We start from the raw sequence: 18,968 nt of genomic DNA, 5'->3' as shown, positions 1-18,968 counted from the left end.
AAGAAACGATTACGGAAACATTTATTACCACAATCTCATGCTACTTATTTCAAAGACCATTACAGAATGAAGTCGAAAGGTCCATCATCTTACCATGTAAGTCTTCTTTATCCCCAACGTACCTCTTGGATTTCAAAACCTTAAGATTTAAAAATTTATCAAGCTAATGTCTGACAGAGGTAGCGTTGAGGGAAAATAAGTCTTAAACTTTGAATAAAAATTGTTTGCCTTCTAAATACCATAATTTTCAACTCAATTTTGATTCTTCAATATCCTTCATATTTCAGGAGACACTATCCTCATCGTATTTCATATAGTATACATTTCCCCTCACCTGAAGCAAAAGTAGCAGCACTCAAAACACTGTGACAGGTGGTAGTGAATCATCTGGGTATTTCCATTTCAAACTCCCATCATTGAGAAGTCATGGTTCTGCTTTTTGGAAGTCAGCATGTCATTGTTATCCCTTGTTCTTTATTATCTCACATGACACCTGCAAAGACCAAGCCCACAGGTCCATCTCAACATTAGAACCAAACTTCAAACAAGACTATGCCTGTTGTTGTAAACACACTGTCATGCCTAAGGTGTCATTTATAAAGCAAAAAAAATGGAAAAGGGAGATAGGATTGAAAAATTATGACATAAGTTCTAAGACTGTTTTAACCCTAAAAGTGCCTATTCATTTCTTCAAAATTAAATTGCCTATTATGTACCACACTTAAGATGTTTTACAACACTCATCTCATGGTTCTCACTTGAATATATCATGTTCAGGGATGCCAATGGAAAAAAATTTACAATATAGCCATGCGAAGTCTACAAATGCAACTAAAAAGTTCAATATGAAACACTTTCTAATTATCCCCCTTTAGGATTTCTAACTATGGCTTAAAAACCCAATCAACAAGTGGAAGTTTCCCTCTGTACATGGCTTTTATTATTTACATAATACAATACAGCATCAATGCTGAATAGCATGATTATGTGCAATACATAAATATGAACTATCTGTACACATCTGCAGATCTAACTCAGAACTAAGGTACATAAAATTGAAAGCAAAACTGAATGCTTTAAAAGTAAGAACTAAGACTGAACACTGCAATAAATCAGAAGTAGTGCCTCGTGTACATACTTAACTATTTACAGATGAAAACAGGCATTACCACGACACTAACTATACTCATTTATATATAAAAAACACAAGTTTCATACATCACAAAAAACCTTCCATTATAACACAGAAGTGATATTACCAGACAAGCATCAGTGAAGTATACTGCCTCTTCTAGTTGTTATTGTACAATGCTGTAGATAATGCAGCCCATGCAATACACCCAAGAACACTAGAGTCCTACACCCAAGTACAATTAATATGATAAAGCAGCCCTCTGCAAGTGGTGCTGGATACCACTAAGAAGTCTACCGCAGCCATGTTGGTTATGATTTTCCATGCAGAAGGGTACAGTTACATTAAGAACTGAAGTCTTTAAAAAAGCTTTAAACATTCTTTCTTGAACCAAAACAATTCAACAAAATATGCACATGAAAAATTATTCAGATACCCTTGCAAACTAAAATTCAGATGCATGTTACTCAATAGAGCTGCTTATGTGAAAACCAAACATAGTTTTAATTTCTTCTTGTAGACAAATTAATCTTAGTGCAGTTCTGTGCTACACAATATTGTTAGCAATGAGAGTAATGCAGACATCTTCTGGTGCAGGCCAGCACGATAAGCTTCAAAGATAGCTCAAGACCCTTTGGCTGATCTGTTTTACTCTTTATAACCAGTCACGATGTGTTCCTTCCAAAGAATGTCTTACTTGACAGCTTTTAGAAGACCAATTAGCCAGGCTTACATATGGCACCAAAACACTGGTTTCACGGAAAGGTCTGATAGCTTTCTTTATAGCTTTCTTCCCGCTTCCAAGGAAAATGTGGAAATTAACAGGGTGAAGTTTATGGTAGAAGTAGACTGCCAGTCCTTTTCTGGTGTACCATTAAAAAAAAAAAAAAAAATACAGGCACATAACACTAGCCAGAGATTATACCTTGATTACATTCTCAAAGGCAGATATATGCTGCAAACATGCAGATATTTCACGTACTTTGTTTGGCACAAGGGAACTAAATTTTGTCCCTATTATCTGTGTTTTCAACTTGCTGTGCAGATTTTCATCCAATTTTATTCAGGGGAGGGCATATACATTTTGTAGGGCTGTATCTATCCAATTCTGCCTGTAACAAACACCCACACATCCTAAAATATCAATTATAAGACAGACAAGTGTAAAGTAAAACTCTGGAGAACATCAAAGGAAAATGGCCATGCATCTGCTCTTTAATGTTTTCCTACGATATATTAAAATAAGAACAAAGTTATCAGTCTCTTCACAAGTAGTAATTTATATTCTCTGGATTTTTTCAGCCACAACAACTGGATTCTCTTTTCTGATTTTTGCTGCAGCTTCTGCTTTGTAATCATATGGACAGTTGTGCTTGTCAGAGTAACGGTGAAGTCCACAAAACAAATTTCCACACCGGCAGTCAAACCCTGTACATACAAGAGGAAGCAGAGTCACTTGGGAAATTGTAGCAATTAAAAGAAACAAAAGCATTAGTCAATATAGAAAAGGAAGCAGATTTTCATGACTCTTTGCAACATTAAAGAGTCTGTCACTTTAAACTGTGAAAGTGCTCTTAACCTCCGCTGACATGGTGAGAAATTCAAGTAACTATTCTTCCATAAACTCCTGTAGGTACCAAACAGGGTAGAAATTACACAGGCTCTGGAGTCAGGCTGATTTGAATTTAAATTCTAGTCCTACCGTATGTTAACTGGGTAATGTTTCCTCAAGTGAACGCTAGGAAAAGACAACCACATACAGTTCTGAGATTTAAAGGAAACAATTAAAAAGTATCTAGAACATTTTGTGCCTGGTTCAAAGTAGGTGCTTACTGTTTAATTCAGCTATCTTTTCCCCAGGAGAACAAAGGAAAGAATCAAAAGGGATTAATTTTTATCAATCTGATAAAGGAAAGTAATTCAGAAGGCCTGAAGTTAGGAAAGGGTTTCATATGATTAGACAAACCAATGGAAATCAAACTCAACTTCTCTTCACTGTCCTCTTTCCAGTCTACTCTGGAAACTTTCTATTCTTGAAAGTCGGGCATTTTGTTTTATGTGTAAGACTGACCAGTCCCTTAGGGAGTAACTAGGAGCTCCCTGAATACCTGTAAGGCCAACTTTCTTTCTGCACATGAAACATCTGTTCTTCTTTGGTTTGGGCAACTCAGGGGCTTTTTCTTCACTTTGAGAAGTACTGGGCTGAGAAACTGATGGACTGGGCTGAGTGACAACTGAAAAACAAGGGTAAAAATTAGAAGTCTGTCAATTGTTTGGCTGATAATTATCTAAGACCAGACCAAAACAAAACAAGAGAAACAGTAAGATTCTTCCTGAAAATGTCTAAGAAAGCTTTCTTGAAAACATGTACTTTAAATACAATCTTCTACTTTAATATCAGAACTTCTTTCAAATCTGAGAACTTCTTGCCAATTAACATAATACCACTTGCTCCTGTAAATTTTATTAAATTATCACTCCACTCAAATTCCTTTAAACTCACTCTAGTCCTGGGAAACAAAATCCTAATTCTAAATTTTAAAGACTTGAGAGATGTGGTCTGCTCAGTTTTTCCATATTCCAATTGCCTAAATGCAAACTTCTAAATTAGGGCAGTTCAAATTCATTACTACTCAGGAAATAAGGTTGCCAACTTCTGAGGTAATTAGCTATAAAGTCATTTTGCTTTTGTACTGATAGAAAAAAGAAAAATTGTATAGATAAACTCAGTAAATTTTGACAAGTAAAACCCAAGTCATTAATCCCCTAATTAACTTTAGATTCCAAAATTTCACAATAATTATTGTGCCATTTTAATAAGTGCTTTTATATTGTCTTACATAGAAAACCTGCAGGATTAAAAAAAAAAAAACAAAAAACTTGTAAGATCAGCAACGTTGTCTTTAGGACAGTGTAAGTACTCGTGAAGCTTTGAATTTAGACTATTAAGGATTCCAGAGGCAAAACAAGAATTTTTAGAGCACAGCTTTAATTTACTTTGTGATACTTATCTAAAATGGGTATGAAATTTGGACAGTAAGAGATATAACCTACTTTTAAAAGTCCCTGTTTCTCCACCTAAAAGATCTAAGTTTTAAGTTCACTCACGACATCAATGGAATTTGTCAATATAAAGATAAAATTGCAAATCACTGTTTTAAAGTTCACATTACCACCAGGTTATTGAAAACAAAATAGCAAAATTTAGTTCTACTTTTATAAAACTCAGCAACACCAGAAGCACTGTAAGCTGAGTTTTAATATTAATCCAAACCCCAATAGCAAATTAACATATACAATACTAAAATTATTGCCTAACAATAGGCCAACACTAATGTTATCAGCATAAATCCAAACCAATTGGTTTAATAAGTACTGTAAAATTACCTCCAAATTTATAACTCATTTGCATTAGTAAATATATCCAGTGAGATTAACAGTCTAATATTAGACCAACAGTAATATTCTAACTACTACTTATTCCTAATAATCTACTATGGCAACGTTAATGTAATTTTTCCTGATGGTATAACAGTAAAGAACAATCTGTGGAATAGTTCTGGGGAGGTGACTGCCATATTTCCTTGGCCACACCTGAAAATTGGACAGTGGTTCCTAAAACATACAGGGAAGAGGGGCGGGGGTCAGTCAAGAAGAGAAAAATGATACAGAAAAGGCACAGCAGCGAACTACAGAAAGGCTACTAAGAAATAATAAATGCACAGAATAGTACAGAACTAATCCAAAAGAGTACTGTTCCAAGGTCAGTGTCATTTTGTGTTTTAAAAAAACAAAAACAAACGAAACAGAACAAAAGCCTCACAAATACTAATTTGGTCAGTTTTTCATAAGGATGGAACTTACTTAAAAATAACCAAATATGGATTCACCTGCCCAACTTAAGAATTTTCATCTTAACTGTATCAATTAAGAGTGATATGGTTCACATAAGCTCGGCTATGTACAAAAGCAAGCCTCCAAAGCAGATTACATGTCCACTGACACTATTTTCTCACAATAAAGTTTTATATTGTGTTGTCAACACTATACCAGGAAATCATGAATTGATCAAATGAACTATGTGCACCACAGAGTATACAGATCATTGTTCCAGGGTCTAGCACAGATAAATCAAACAAGTCAATCTTCTGGCAACATTAAAGCACTTCTGGTTGTGCTATGTAAGTTCAGCATAGACTCAGTCACTATCTAATGAAAACCAAAATGCCTTTCCACACTGAATTTTTAAACTCCCATAGGGATCCCACACTTCAAGTTTCTTTTAGTGTTTAATATGTTCTTTTGCTTGAGTATTTTCTACAGTATTGACAATATCAAGACTGAATAGTTAATGCTTTTGATTATTAAATTTTTCTCCGCAGCTTTGGAATTTAGTCCGTACAATTTCTTCCGTTTGTGAACAATACCTTCTTTAATGATTTAGATACTTTTAAAATATATTGGTAAACTACCTTTTAAGTTCATTAAATTCTTGACATTTTGAGTCTTCATATTATAAACTTTGCTGATTTGTGGGTGCAGGGGCAAGGGGGGATGGGCAGAGGAGAAGAGATTAAAGAGTGACTATTTTACACTTCAAGGTACTTTAAAGATAGTGGTTTGCTTGGCCTATATTTTATAGTTCTCTCTCCTCTTTGGTCCTTCAATGGGAAGGAAAGAATCCCTCCACCAACCCTTTCTTGTACTACCAAATCCAGAACTGAACTAGTATTAAACAAAAAGCATACCTGGCTCTGACACCTCTGTTTTCGGGGTAGTTATTTTGTCCTCTCTTGAAATGCTCATTTCTGTCATTTGCTGAGTTACAGGCAAGGCAGCCACAGGCACATTTCTATTTGAGTTCAAGCAAACATTTTTAAAGATGTTAAGGGTACTTCTTGGAAAGATAATAAGTTGTCAGTTCAACATATATTATTTCCAATGTGATCAAATGGAGCTAAATAATCTAAACAAGATGCCCAGCACAAATGGTTGAGAATAAGGAAAGCAATTTGATGAATGGCTCATCAATTCAAACCTGCATATTTATATAGATTATGATGTTCTATTATAGCCAACTAGAAATTTTTAGCTGTGCCTGTGATTTGTTTAAGGGCAAAAGGGGTAGCTTTGCCAAAATGCCTTATGTGGCATTACAATATAGTCTGCAGAGCCTCATTCTCTACAATTCTTACACCTCAATTACAAGGAAATAAAAGCACAGCATTCTCAACACAGTATCCTTGAGGTTGTTCAGGAGTGCGTTGTTAATACACATCTTTACTCAATGACCTACAAGATCATATATTAAAAGACACTGGAATAATCACCAATTGTGCAACACATGTAAAGCCAACGGCATCTAATGTATTAACATCCTTATTATAATGCAATATGTATGATGTAATACATCATTATTTATTAACATTCATAATTATATCATTTATCTTTATTTCCTCCCTGTATTATTATAAAAACCCAGAAATGTTTAATCTTACCTTGATTTTTCAGATGTGCTGCCAGCAGCACCTTCACAGTTGTTTAAACTAGCGTCTGTTCTTTGTACAGATGCAGAATCTGAGGTAGGACTGTTGGAACCACTAGCTGTCCCTATTTAGAAAAAAGGATTGGTAAGAAACAAAGCAACACTACAAACACTCATTACCAAAACTATTAATAAGTAACAAATACTTGCATTTAATTAGGTTAGTGATTTAAGTACTTTCACTGTGCTGCAGAATCTTACACTTAAGTGATATCCAAACAACAAAAAAAGTACATTAAAAAGTCATATCCAGTGAGTACATGTACTCAAAAACGAAAATGAAAAAGCTAGAAGATGCTTGTAGACAGTCACTCATTCCTCATGTAGTCATTCCAAGTACTTGGGCTATTATTGCTTTAAATTTCAAGCTTTTCTCGAGTCTTCTCTCCTTGGACTTTCAGGATTGATTCTCAGTCTTAGGCCCCAACTCTTGGTTCTATATTTTCTGTCCACCAGGTCTTCAAATGGGTTATTTCTTGGAACCAACTTACCCATTGGGCTCATTCTGCCACTATTCTGCTGCCTCTGAAGATGTTCTTTGTAGCAAACAGAACACATTCCATTTGTCCTAGGATTCCCATAAAAGCCACATCCTGTACTACACAGCATGGGCCCTGGGGTCTGGTTAGTCTCCTGAGCCATTTTTCTGCTGTAAACAAAACAAAACCAAAATTTTAGATACTAACATGTAGTCAAAAAAAAAAAAAAAAAAAAAAATCACTAAAATTAGTATGATAGTCATCATTGTACCTTTGTCATTTCTAAACACTGAGTCTGTTTCTAACAAAGCCCCAAATTGTGTTAATCTTTAAAATAGAGTAGGCTAAATTATGAATATTTTGTTGCCTTTATAAAACAAGGGACATGAATGGAACTGTTTTAGCTTGATAAACAATGAACTATTATGACTTCACATTTTAGGACAAAAAAATTCTATCATTAAACATTAAAATGTATTATTTTACCTGTCACTGTTTCTGTAATTCGTGAAAAGGTCACCCTTCCCGATACCAGAATTATGTTTAAATCAATTTTGGCAATTGGTATCTTTAAATCACTTTCTGCTCTCCTACACTACAGGCAGATCATTTCAAATAATCACAATTAACTACTGACTCTTCATATCTACTAGTGGTTCTTTACACTACCTGTATATTGGATGTAGCTCTAGAGTTTTCTTAAAACTAACACCTGAACATACGTGCGCCCTGTAGTAATTCAGTTCTGCTACGGGGCAGAGCATCTGTACTTTTTAAATGCTGCAACACCTTTACAGAAGACTGAAAAGAGAGCTGGTAGATCATCTAGCTTTTCCTGTTACCTTGGCACCAAAAAGTGAAGTTAAGAATTTAGGGACAAGCTGCTTAGGAAATTCCTTTTGTTCTACATTTGACATGAGAAATCTGGGTCTGAGTATACTTTAAAGTCAATGCCTAGAAACCTATAACGTACGAATTATCAGCCATAGATTTCTCCGCCAACGGCTCTATTAAAACTTCTAACAAGCGCCTGTCTGCCTCATGACAGAAAATAATGAAACCTTTCCAAGCTCAATTTCAATATGGCAAAATAAAGCAATATACACAACCTTTAGTAATGGTTAATATTTAATGCTAGGTTACCAGAAAGAGCTTTATATAGCAAGCATACTCTTGCTTTTCCAGAAGCCTTCTTAAAATTAGCACAAACACAGTAATGTTTTGCTAAATTTAGTAAAATTTCCTGAGTTAACAGAATATAAATATTTAAGAAAAATTTTTTAAAAACCTGGAAGGTTTCCATGTCACCTTAAAGTACGTATGAATGTACCCAAAGCATATTTCAGAGCATTTTATCAAGGGGAGATTATGTGCAATAATTCTGGTCATTGTCCTTTAACTGTACCTTAATGTTGACTATGAAGGTGACTTATAAGTTATGAACTTTTCAAGTAAGTGCAGGAAAGTACTTTCAGCTAGAGCTTGTTACTTCCTACAGTTTCATACTGCTTTTTCCAACCACCACATACTAGGATACACTCTTTAGTGAGTTATTAAAAACAATGTTTTAACAAGTATTAACACTTTTTACCAAAATTATAAAAAGGGGGGAAGAGGACTAACCAAACTTGACCTGGCCCGAATCCTGACAATTATTCCAACAATTTAAGTGACAGTAATCTTTCCTTTTGTTAGCAAAAAGCCATCATATTTCAAGCTTGAAAATACCTCAAGCCAATCAAACTTGTATGGAAAGTGACCAATACTTGCAACTTACTTCACATAATAGTACTAATTTAGTTGACACTATCTCTTTAAATAGTAAGTGGAATTTAGCTGACTCATTTTGGATCAGGGTAGTGTAAACATTTCAACATCACTTAGGAAGTTTATTAATAAACACTTTCAGCTGGGTTTTTAAAATTTTGAGTATAACACGTGCAAAAAATGCTTCAAATAACAGTGTATTTATTTGCATGCCTACCATGCAAAGTATGTGAATCTTTGCCCTACGCAAAAAGCAGGGTCATTCCTTGAAGCCAGCTTAAGAATTACACTAGCTCACTTGCTATACTAACTTCTAGTGTCATCTGACAGTGGCTTTAAAAGTAAATTGGCCTAAAAGTCAACCCACGTTAATATTAATCTGATTCTTAAAATCTTTTGTTTATATAAATGGGGGTGGGGATTTCACCCAATGATTTCACATGCAAAGTATTCCACCTTTCTTCAGAAAACACATCTACCTTCAAGTCACGATAAATAGCCTCCAAACTGTGAAACACAAGAGACACCGGGACATCAGTCTTCTACATGGCATCTCATCTTGTAGATTTTTTCCCCCCTAGAAAGCCAGCTTTTAAATGCCATCACAAGAGCACAGCTTGCCTTAATATTTCTCAGAAGCTTAGATCACATGGGCGGGCGCTTCAGCCTGTCACAAGGCTGCAATGTGACAGGGTGAGCGGGATGGAGGCTCTCACATAAAGCCTAGTCAACAGAGGCCTCTGAAATCAGCTTCTATTTTTATCTCAGAGCCTGCCAACTCCTACACAACCCCAAGAATTAAGGATGCAGTGCTCACATATCTAATATAATAAGAAAACAAAACAAAAAGATGCCATTAAGATTGCTACAGTTTTTTTCTAACACAGGGAATGATCTCACATTAAATCTAGAAAATGCAAGCATCATTAATCACTCATGAAGCCAAATGGTCAGGGTTGTTTATAAAAACCAAGCACAGCGAAGAGCATCAAGGCAGAAAGAATCCTCATGATTAGTGGCAATTTTTTTTGAGGTGGGTGTGGGGGATAAGTGCCATTAGGTACTGTGTTTCCCCACTTGTATTTTAGAAAAATACAATACCATTATTATTTACTACCTTTAAAGTTGCTAGAAACTTGAGCATTCATCATGTCAGCTCTATCAGGTATAGCTAGAATGTTTATTTTTATAGTTTTTATAGCTGAAATGTGTATTTTTTACAGTTTGTGGCTTCCTATAATTCATAGGAAAATCAAAACCAAAACCAAAAAGATAGGAGCATGTAACTGAAAAATTCTCCAGCCTCAAATATGAATAAAAAAGGCTTTTATGCCTATGGAATTTACTTCTCTCAGGTGCACAAAATGTTAAAAGACGTTTAAGAATGCCTGCCCACCTGGAGTTGAGACCAGAGTTCTAGTTTCTAATCTACCTCTAAGCCAGTGACCTTGGGCAAGCCTTTACTCTCCAGATCTCAGTTCCCTCTCGCTAAATGGAGATTAGTGTGATTTTAAAGGCTCCTTTTCAGGCTTAATACCGGGCCTGAGAGATAGAAAATAGGGAAGAATTAAACATCTTTTTGAGGAGGACATTTTTTGAAAAAAAACTTGAAAAATGAAATTGCAGTATTTTCACCAATTCAGTTCTGAAACCCTACTTTTAAAAATAAGGAGTAAAATAAAATTCATTTAGATTTTTTAAAAAGTCTGTAAATCACCTGAATGGCCAAACTGAAGAACAGTCGCTCTATGACCTATATACTACTTTACCCTAATGTGTCCTTAAACTAGATTATTAGAAGGCATTCAGTCAATAAAGACAACCCGGACCTTTTCCCAAAACACAGCTCCACGGTGTGCGTGGAAAGCGATCAAAGAATTTCACGTTCCTCAGCCTAAATGCACGAAACAAAGGGGAAGGTGCTCCATTTCCTTCATGAAAGGCATCTCGGGCGAGAAACGCAGCGACATCGGTAAAACTAAAACACGACAGAGAAGACCCCTCTCACCGCAGACTCCAGCGGATTTTAAAACAAGTTCGGGTCCCACTGGTCCCCCATCCCTACCGCCATGCCCTTTCAAGCAAAGGCCTCGTTCAGGAAAGCACTGCAGGGCCTTTTCCAAAAACCACTGAGTCATGCAGAACAGCAGCTCCGCAGACCAAGCCGGCCCCTAACCCTGCCGGTCCCGCGCCGACCCCCGACCCTGAACGGCCCCTCCGAAGAGACGGAGATAAGGGGTGCGGTGGGCAAGGGGCTGGGGGCGCGGCCGCCGCGACCGCCTCTTTGTCTTTCCGGGTTTGGCCGCCCACGCCGGGCGCCACCGCGGAAGGCGGCCGCGACCGACTCGAGGTAGGCCCAGAGCTCGAACCCCCGGAGGCCGCACGCCGGACATTGTTTTCCCGACCGTGAGCCTGCGAGTGAGCCCGGGGCACAGGGAACCAGGCCTCCGGCCTCGACGGCAGAATGCAGCCTCCGTCTTTGTGCTTCCTGAGCTGGCGGGCGGGCTCTCCTCCCCCAGACGCCGCCATACGCGGGCCGCTCGGCCTTCGTCGGAGGCCCGCGGCGCCCGAATCCCTCACTCCCACCCCTGGCCGGGCACGAGCAGCCGGGCGCCCTCCCCAAGCCCCGTACTACTCACCCTTCGGCGGCAGGAACCGGGCTGGCGCGCGACGCCGGCGCGGTGGGACCGGGCCGAGCCCTCAGGGAGGCGGGAGCCGGAAGCCCTGAATTCGCCGCCGCCGCCGCGGGCCGGGAGCGGGTCAGAGCCGCAGGCTGAGGTGGCGCCGCCGCCGCCGCCGCGGGGTCTTCCTTTGTTCCCGCAGCAGCACCGAGCGTGGCCGGGACACGCCGGAGCTCGGGAAGTGGGAGGAGGGAAGCGAGGGGGGGCGGAGAAGGAGGCGGAGGGAGGGCCGAAGGCCGCGGCGGCTAACGCTGCTCGCGGCGCCGGCCCGTCGTCGCCTCACGCCTCCACCGGCGGCGGATTTGGCCGACTCCGAGGGCGAGGGGGGCGCGCGCAGCTAGGCCTGGGCGCCGCAAGGGCCCGCGGATGGCGTTCTCTGTCGCTTTGCTACTGCGGGAGAAGGTGTGCGGCTCCAGGGAACGACGAATCCCAAACGGAGATGCACGTAGGCCTGCGCTCCAGGCGACTGACGCGTCCTCTCCACCCGGCGCTCAGGCAGTGAGGGAAAGGGGAGGGGGGGCGGGGTCTGTGCGTCAGCGAAAACCCCGACGGCGGCGGCGGGGAGCGCGTTGACGTCACGTGCTCGACGCCGCGCCTCCGCCTCCAGTCACCCGGCCGGGGAGGCGGGGCCGAGCCTGAGCGCGCTGCCTTTGCGCGGAGCCAAGTCACTGGCTCGGCTGCGGCCCCGGGGTGGAGTTGGAAAGAAGTAGTCCTGTGGAGGTTGCGTTTCTATTTTTAACCCGATTGTCCGCCCTCAGCCTCTCTCCTTCCGATTTTCTCAGTCAAGCCGACTTTTCGCCATCTGAGTTCTCACGCTTTGTCTAAAGCCTTTGGCAGACATTTCCCTTTCCTCCTTACTCCCCACCCAACAAGAACGTGTTAGAAGTATTCGGCTCCAGAAGAGAAAATGAACTGCTGTTTAGCTTCTGGGTCTTCTCGCCTGTTTATGAAGTTTCCCCCGTCCGGTTCCCTCACACTCCCCTTCGGTTCTAAAGTCCAGCCTGAGCATTGCTCTGATGCTCCCGGGAAGGAGCGGGGCGGGCGGCGCTCACCCGCTCGCTCGCCCAAGGTCACGGGTGGTTGTGCAGAGTCAGGAAGTGCTCCGCCGACTTGCTGCCAGTCTTCGGCCCCGGCGACACCGTTCTGAACAAACTGTTTTGGCCAGCCTGTAAAATCCCTGGAAATCGACTCTTCCAGCAGAGCCTCGTGAACTGGTAAAGCACCAAATGTTCTACCCAAGATGAAGTTAAGGGACAAACAAGCTAGACCCGAGGGAGAGATCAAAAAGGAGACGTTGCAGGAGGAAGTTCAAAAGGGGGCAATTCAAAAATGAGGCACAGGCCCCGACTAGTTTGAAAGGGTGAGTTAACTAAAAACACTGAGAAGCTTTTCAAAGCACCAACAAAAAACCCCACTTGCAGCTGGTCTCTCCAGGTGACTTTAGTTCAACTCAAAAAACAAAAGTAGTAAGACAGAAAGGACTTACGAAATTTTCTAGTAAACAATGGCCTAATGAATAAATAGAAACGATGTTTAGGGCTTCTAATAGCCACCATTAGACTGGAGTGAGAGGTCCCTTCGTTGTTTCCCAAACTTGGTGATCAGAAAAATCACCTGGAGTAATTGTTTACTTTTAAATAATCACCTAGGCCTTTCCCCTGGAGATAGTTTTGGGAGTCTGCGGTGGAGCTCAGGAACTTGAATATTTAAGTAGTGCTCCAGGTGATTCTTCTTTATAATTTTGTGTATTTGGGAGAATGTTGTCCTGGTGCCCTGTGCCAAAATTTCCAAATCAAACAGTTCTCTGCCACAGTAAGTGGAATCCCTAGAACATAACTGAACATTTTTCTTTACAATTTAGAGTTATTGCTGTAGGCAATTAAAGTGTTAGAAATATAAGTATTGATAGTTTCAGACGCTGGTCCCAGGACCATTGAAATTTACTTTCTTGAGTGAGTAGACAAATTAGTAAAAACATAGCAGCTACCACTTACAGACCATTTTGGAGGCTAAGTATTTTTCATTTAGGGTTTCATTTAATCCTCACAGCAATTCACTGAGATAGGTACTATATATCCATTTTTTACAGATAAGTGAATAATGACTAAAGAGGATAAGTGACTCCCTTGAGGCACTGAAGGACAGGGAATCAATGGAGGTGGTTCTTACTGAGGACAAAAATAACTTAGCGATTTCACCCTCCTCCCATTTTAGTTATTAAAAAGTGAAACAAGATAATTCCTGAAGAAGTGTAATTGAAAGAAAAAAAAACCCAGCTAAGTAATAAGGCAAGCTGGTTATTTAATAATGTATTGCATAATATGTAGCACCTTCTGATAATTTGTCTTCTCTACCAACCATTTATAATTTTCTCTATGAGACTATTTCAACCAGGAATATACCTGGTATTGAACCTAGTTTTAGCAGGTTACCCTTCCAGCACCTACATTAGTCGTTCTCAAAGTGTGGTCCCCAGACCAGCAGCATCAGCATCACCTGGGCACTTGTTAGAAATACAAATTCTCAGGCCCCCCCACCAGACCTGTGGAATCACAAACTCTGAGGGTTTGTCCGGTGATCTGTGTTTTAACAGGTTCTCCGTGTGATTCTGATGCACGCTCAAGTTTGAGAACCATTGACTTACCCCACCATGCTGTAAGAGATCTCTCAATCAGATGTTCACACCATGTGAAGGGAAAAAGTTAAAAAGAAATTTTTTCCTCATATTTCTGGTGTAACAGATTAGGGGATATGCTTCTAAGGAGTGTTTTTGTTTTTGTTTTGGTGTTCTAAATTTTCAGTTGGTCTGTAAAGACAAACTATAGAACACAAAAATATATAGCAGAATGCTCTTAATATAGTATGCAAAAGGACTGTCACCATGGTCATCAGAGAAGGTTAAAACCAGCCTCTGCAAAAAGTACCGGAGAAAGTGGTATGTGCTCGAAATGTGGTGTTATTAATTGATTGTTCAAAAAATACCTTTTGTAGAATTTCATTACATGGGACATACCAAGTGACTGGTACTGATCCATTCCTAAATACTCCTTGAAAACAATACTAACTCAATTATTTTTTTATTCATTTTTTTCCATAAAAATGTTTTGCACACTTGCTACATTCTAGGTACCCACTAAACTGGGTGCTGGAATGTACATTGGTGGGAAAAAATTGATCTTACCCTTGTTCTCATGGATCTTACTGTCATATTAGGGAGAAGGACGTTAACAGTATTATCATGCAAATATGTAATGAGCTGGTAAATATTTTGAAAGAAAGGTACAGAATGCTATGGGAGCATATAACCAATGACAATGGATGCTGAAAACTCACCCAAATCTGAGTTCCATTGCCAGTCATCTCCATCACCAGTGGAACTACGCTTATTTCCTTAAATTAGTTAACTATAGCAAACTGGCATGTCATATGAGAAAGTTGGAACAGTTTGTATTCTGCTTAAGAATTCAGGTAAAGTCATTACAGGTTCACTTACGTTTTTCTTTGTAATCTAGGGATGAGCCAAAAAGGGGATTGATAATTGGAGAAGAGCAAATTAATTCAATTTCTTAGAAAGTAGAAACTGACATCTTTTAAAAATAGCAATAAAGGTTATTAGTCCACTGTAAAATATAAAAGACCTGGAGTTATTTTAGTTTGACATGGAGCTTTCCATTATGGAATAAGAATTGCTTCTATGTATGGCATGATTGTAACACCCTGTCATGGGTATTACATTTTTTCTCTGTGCTTGAGTAGAGCTTGGTGAAGCACAAAGTCTTTGCTGGGGTTTTAAAAACCGTTAGGTGTCATTTGATGTTCACATAGTACCCTTCTTCTCTCTCCTTCTTTATCCCCTTCCCAGATCTCAAAGATCAAGGTAACAAGATTCAACTGTATTTTTATTATTTTCAAAATGATTGGCTGAAAGGATATAATATTGTATTTAGAGCAAATCAACTAATTAAAAAATTAAGAGTAGAACATACCATTATTTAACTAAAAAATTTTCCTCTAATAATTAGTAATTAAATAGTAATTAAAATATCAGTGAGTCCAATAATGGATTGGTTTTAGACCTAGCTCAACAAGTGACTGGCTGAGTATTTTTCCCCAGGGAAATGATAAAACAAGTAGCAATTTAATTACTGTGTAGACCTTTTGATAATGTGAAAGCCATACTTATTTTCAATGAAAACAACTTGATCAAAGAATCTTCAAATAAATGGCATGGATGGCTTACCTAATTACAGAAGACTTTTAGACACAATCCAGATATTTTCATCATAACCATAAACATTTTTTATGACTATTTAAATGAACAAAAGCCTTTATTATTTATGCAAATTAAGAACTTAAGGTGAAGGAAATTGATGAATATCTATGTGTGTGTGTGTATATATATATGTATTGCTGTGGATATCACCTTTGTAAGACACAAGGTACTTTGGTCTCAAGAACTTTAAGAAATCTTTGTGACTGAGCAAACAATCTAGGTATAGATGTTAAGTATGTGATTTGAATCTCAGTAGTTATATGTGGGGTTGGCTCTGAAACAACACTTTGGAGCATGTCATAACTTGGGCTCATAGGTGGTAGGTGGGCCAGAAAGACAGTCAGGAATGGGGTCAGTGATTTGGCAAGTGCCCCACAGCAACTAGAATGGTACAGAGCTCAGGCAGTGGCAATTGGCACTAAGGCCCTAGCTGTCAGGCAACAGAAAAAGATCACAGAAAGCAGGTAGTTACCATCAGGGAGGTCAGGATTCAATCAGAAGACTGGTAAGAGAGAAATGGGTAGGGTGGGCCCTCGTCCTGGAAGAATGTAAGTTCTAGGCAGAGAGTTTGTGTAACATTTTTTCATTTACAGTGTATATTCGAATACATTAATTCAGTGAACTCTTACAACAGCCCATTGAGATAGGTATTATCGTCTCTCCTTTTGCAGAGGAGTTGACTGAGGCTCAGGGCAAACTCATGTGTCCTGTCCAATACATCTAGTAAGAGTCAGAGCTGGGAATTTAACTCTAGCCTTCTGTCCCTTGGTTCAATGTTCTGCTGCCTCTCCAGGAGCATTTCCTCTTTTAATTTACGTCATAATTATATTTCCCATTCTAATGTGAACCACCCTTGTATATCTTGTGTATCACTCATCTCACTTAAAACTGTGACCTCAATAGAAACTCTGATTAGATAGTTTCTTCCAACATAACAGGCAACTCCTAAGTCTCGTTTGCCGGTTCTAACCTCTCTATCCAACTTCTAAATGTGGCATTCCTTAAGTCTAGCACCCAAGCACTCTTTGTTTCTCTACTGCACCTACTCTCAGAGCGATTTCACTCACTTCCATAGATGTAAATGCTATCACCTGGTGCAGTGGTTCTGCTAGAAAGAGGTAGGTGCTGATACTCCAGGTACACTTGTGGCTTCTCTTCTAGTCCAGCTCTTCCTTTCAAAAAGACTTCTCTCCCCCCGTTTTTTTCTGGCTTAGAGGTTAAGAAGCATGCTTCTTTTTGAGTAGCCTTCAGGAGTAGAGTATGAAATAAAGGTTTCATGCAGTAGGAGTTAGATTCAACCAGATGAGTTCTTCAGCCCCTGGCAATTATAAGACCCCATGATTTCTTTGAGTGCATATTTGAATGAGTAAATTTCTGTTCATTAAATGTTTTTAAAAGCTTTATTCTTTTGTAATCACTTGACCTTATAGTTAAGGTAGAATTTTTAAAAAGGGTAAAAAGCCAGAAATTCATAATAAATTATTTTTAGAAAGGAAAACCAGTACAACAGTGTAACTGCATAAGGATTAAAGGAACTATATAAGTTTCAGGCAAATATATTTAGTATTTATTTTGTGCTTACTTTGTGCTTTTATATACCTTATTTCTAACTTTTACAATAATCCTCTGAAGTAGTGATGATCATGCTTTTTGACAGAGGTAGGGGAGAGGTACAAGGAGATAAGTAATGTATCTCAAATCTTATAGTTGTTATTGAAGAGTGAAGTCAAACCCAGGTCAGTCTTTGAGGCTCAAGTCCTTTCCAATGCAGTAATACCTTTCCTAAACTAGTCATAGTTACAAACTTTTAGAGGGTCCTCTTCAGCTGTCCACCCAGCACAGAAGTCTTCTAGACAGCATCTTCAGGATTCAGGTTATGCGCTGATACCGCTAATGCTACGAAAGGATGTGCTCACACAGTAACCCATCCCAACCTCCCTAAAATCGTGATACAAGATTTAATCCAGATTATTACCATTATCTAGTTTGCAAAGACCTCAGAAAAACGTAACTTTAGTCTTCCATTTTTGTATTCTATGACTATTAAGATGCCATTGGTTAAAAACAGCCATCAATTTTTTAGAACTTATTGCTAAACATATTCAACAGGGTGGCTATTTCTTTCAGTTTGTACTTGGATATAATTTTGTGGGCTCTTTACTATTGTCAACTCTCATTATCAGTTAGTGAATTATATGCCATACACCTCATCTGCAGTAACTTGGATGCTTTGCCATTTACAGCAAATTTGTTTTCCTATTTTGGAGGTATATTGAGGATGAAGGAAAAAGAAGAAGGAGAAAATAACAAAAGAATTTTGGGGTGGAATTCTATTCTACATCTGTTTTATTATGCTATTTAAAAAAATTACAAAGCATTAATAATATATGAATATATTCTCTTCGGAGAATAAATTTCAAGCAGCACACGATTTTAACATAAAAATGAGTCTCCTGTTCAAGCAACCCCCAACCCATTCTCCTCTTCCCAAAGATAATCCTTAGGTACTTATGTGTCTATACTTTCAAACCTTATTTTATGCATTCATGTACTTACATTTATATATATAGAGAGACAGACATCTTTGTGATTTGTTTACGTACATGGAATTGTGCTGTATATATTGTTCTGCAACAGTATGCTTTGGGGATCTTTTCCATATCAGTGCATAAATATTGACCTTATTTATTTTAACAAATTCAATTAACAGAATTTGAGTACGGGTGTAACATAATTTATGTTAATCATTATCCTACTGGTGGATGGTCAGATTGTTTGCATTTCTAAACTATGATAAACAGTGTTGATAAGAGCAGTAACTTATTCTGAAAATGCCATGTATTAATACCAATTGTTTCCATTTTTAAAAATATTTTTCATATGGACTTTGACCTTGCTCAAATGTCAGTCCTTGTGGGTAGAATTACTTTTTAAGAAAGCAGATAAATCTTAACTGACTTTACTAACCGTAATCTCTCCTTCTTTCCTTCCTTCCCTCCTTCCTCCCTCCCTCCCTCCCTCCTTTCTTCCCTTCCGCCTTCCCTTCCTTCTTTCCTTTCTTTCTTCCTTCCTTCCTCTCTCTTTCTTTTTT

The 18,968-nt window shown here is 38.8% G+C and overlaps 2 protein-coding genes across 2 annotated transcripts in view; one reads left to right on the top strand and one right to left on the bottom strand.

Moving 5' to 3' along the window:
* Positions 1 to 994: 994 nt before the first annotated feature.
* Positions 995 to 12,117, bottom strand: ZFAND5 (zinc finger AN1-type containing 5). The gene is made up of 6 exons (XM_061200340.1): positions 11,563 to 12,117; positions 7,169 to 7,326; positions 6,631 to 6,742; positions 5,881 to 5,984; positions 3,241 to 3,366; positions 995 to 2,560 (listed from the first exon to the last, which is right to left on the bottom strand). Exons 2-6 carry the CDS (start codon positions 7,317 to 7,319, stop codon positions 2,412 to 2,414), a joined length of 642 nt encoding a protein of 213 aa, XP_061056323.1. The 5' UTR covers positions 7,320 to 7,326; positions 11,563 to 12,117; the 3' UTR covers positions 995 to 2,411.
* Positions 12,118 to 12,809: 692 nt separating this feature from the next.
* Positions 12,810 to 18,968, top strand: part of TMC1 (transmembrane channel like 1) — a 387,946-nt gene continuing 381,787 nt past the window's right edge. The window contains exon 1 of the mRNA XM_061200342.1: positions 12,810 to 12,964. The gene's annotated coding sequence lies outside the window, so the exon portion shown is untranslated. The remainder of the gene's footprint in view (positions 12,965 to 18,968) is intronic.

Source organism: Eubalaena glacialis, chromosome 9 (assembly GCF_028564815.1).
Source record: "Eubalaena glacialis isolate mEubGla1 chromosome 9, mEubGla1.1.hap2.+ XY, whole genome shotgun sequence".
NCBI lineage: Eukaryota > Metazoa > Chordata > Mammalia > Artiodactyla > Balaenidae > Eubalaena > Eubalaena glacialis.
Note: the sequence above shows the minus strand (reverse complement) of the source record. Positions and strands in the feature narration are given on the sequence as shown.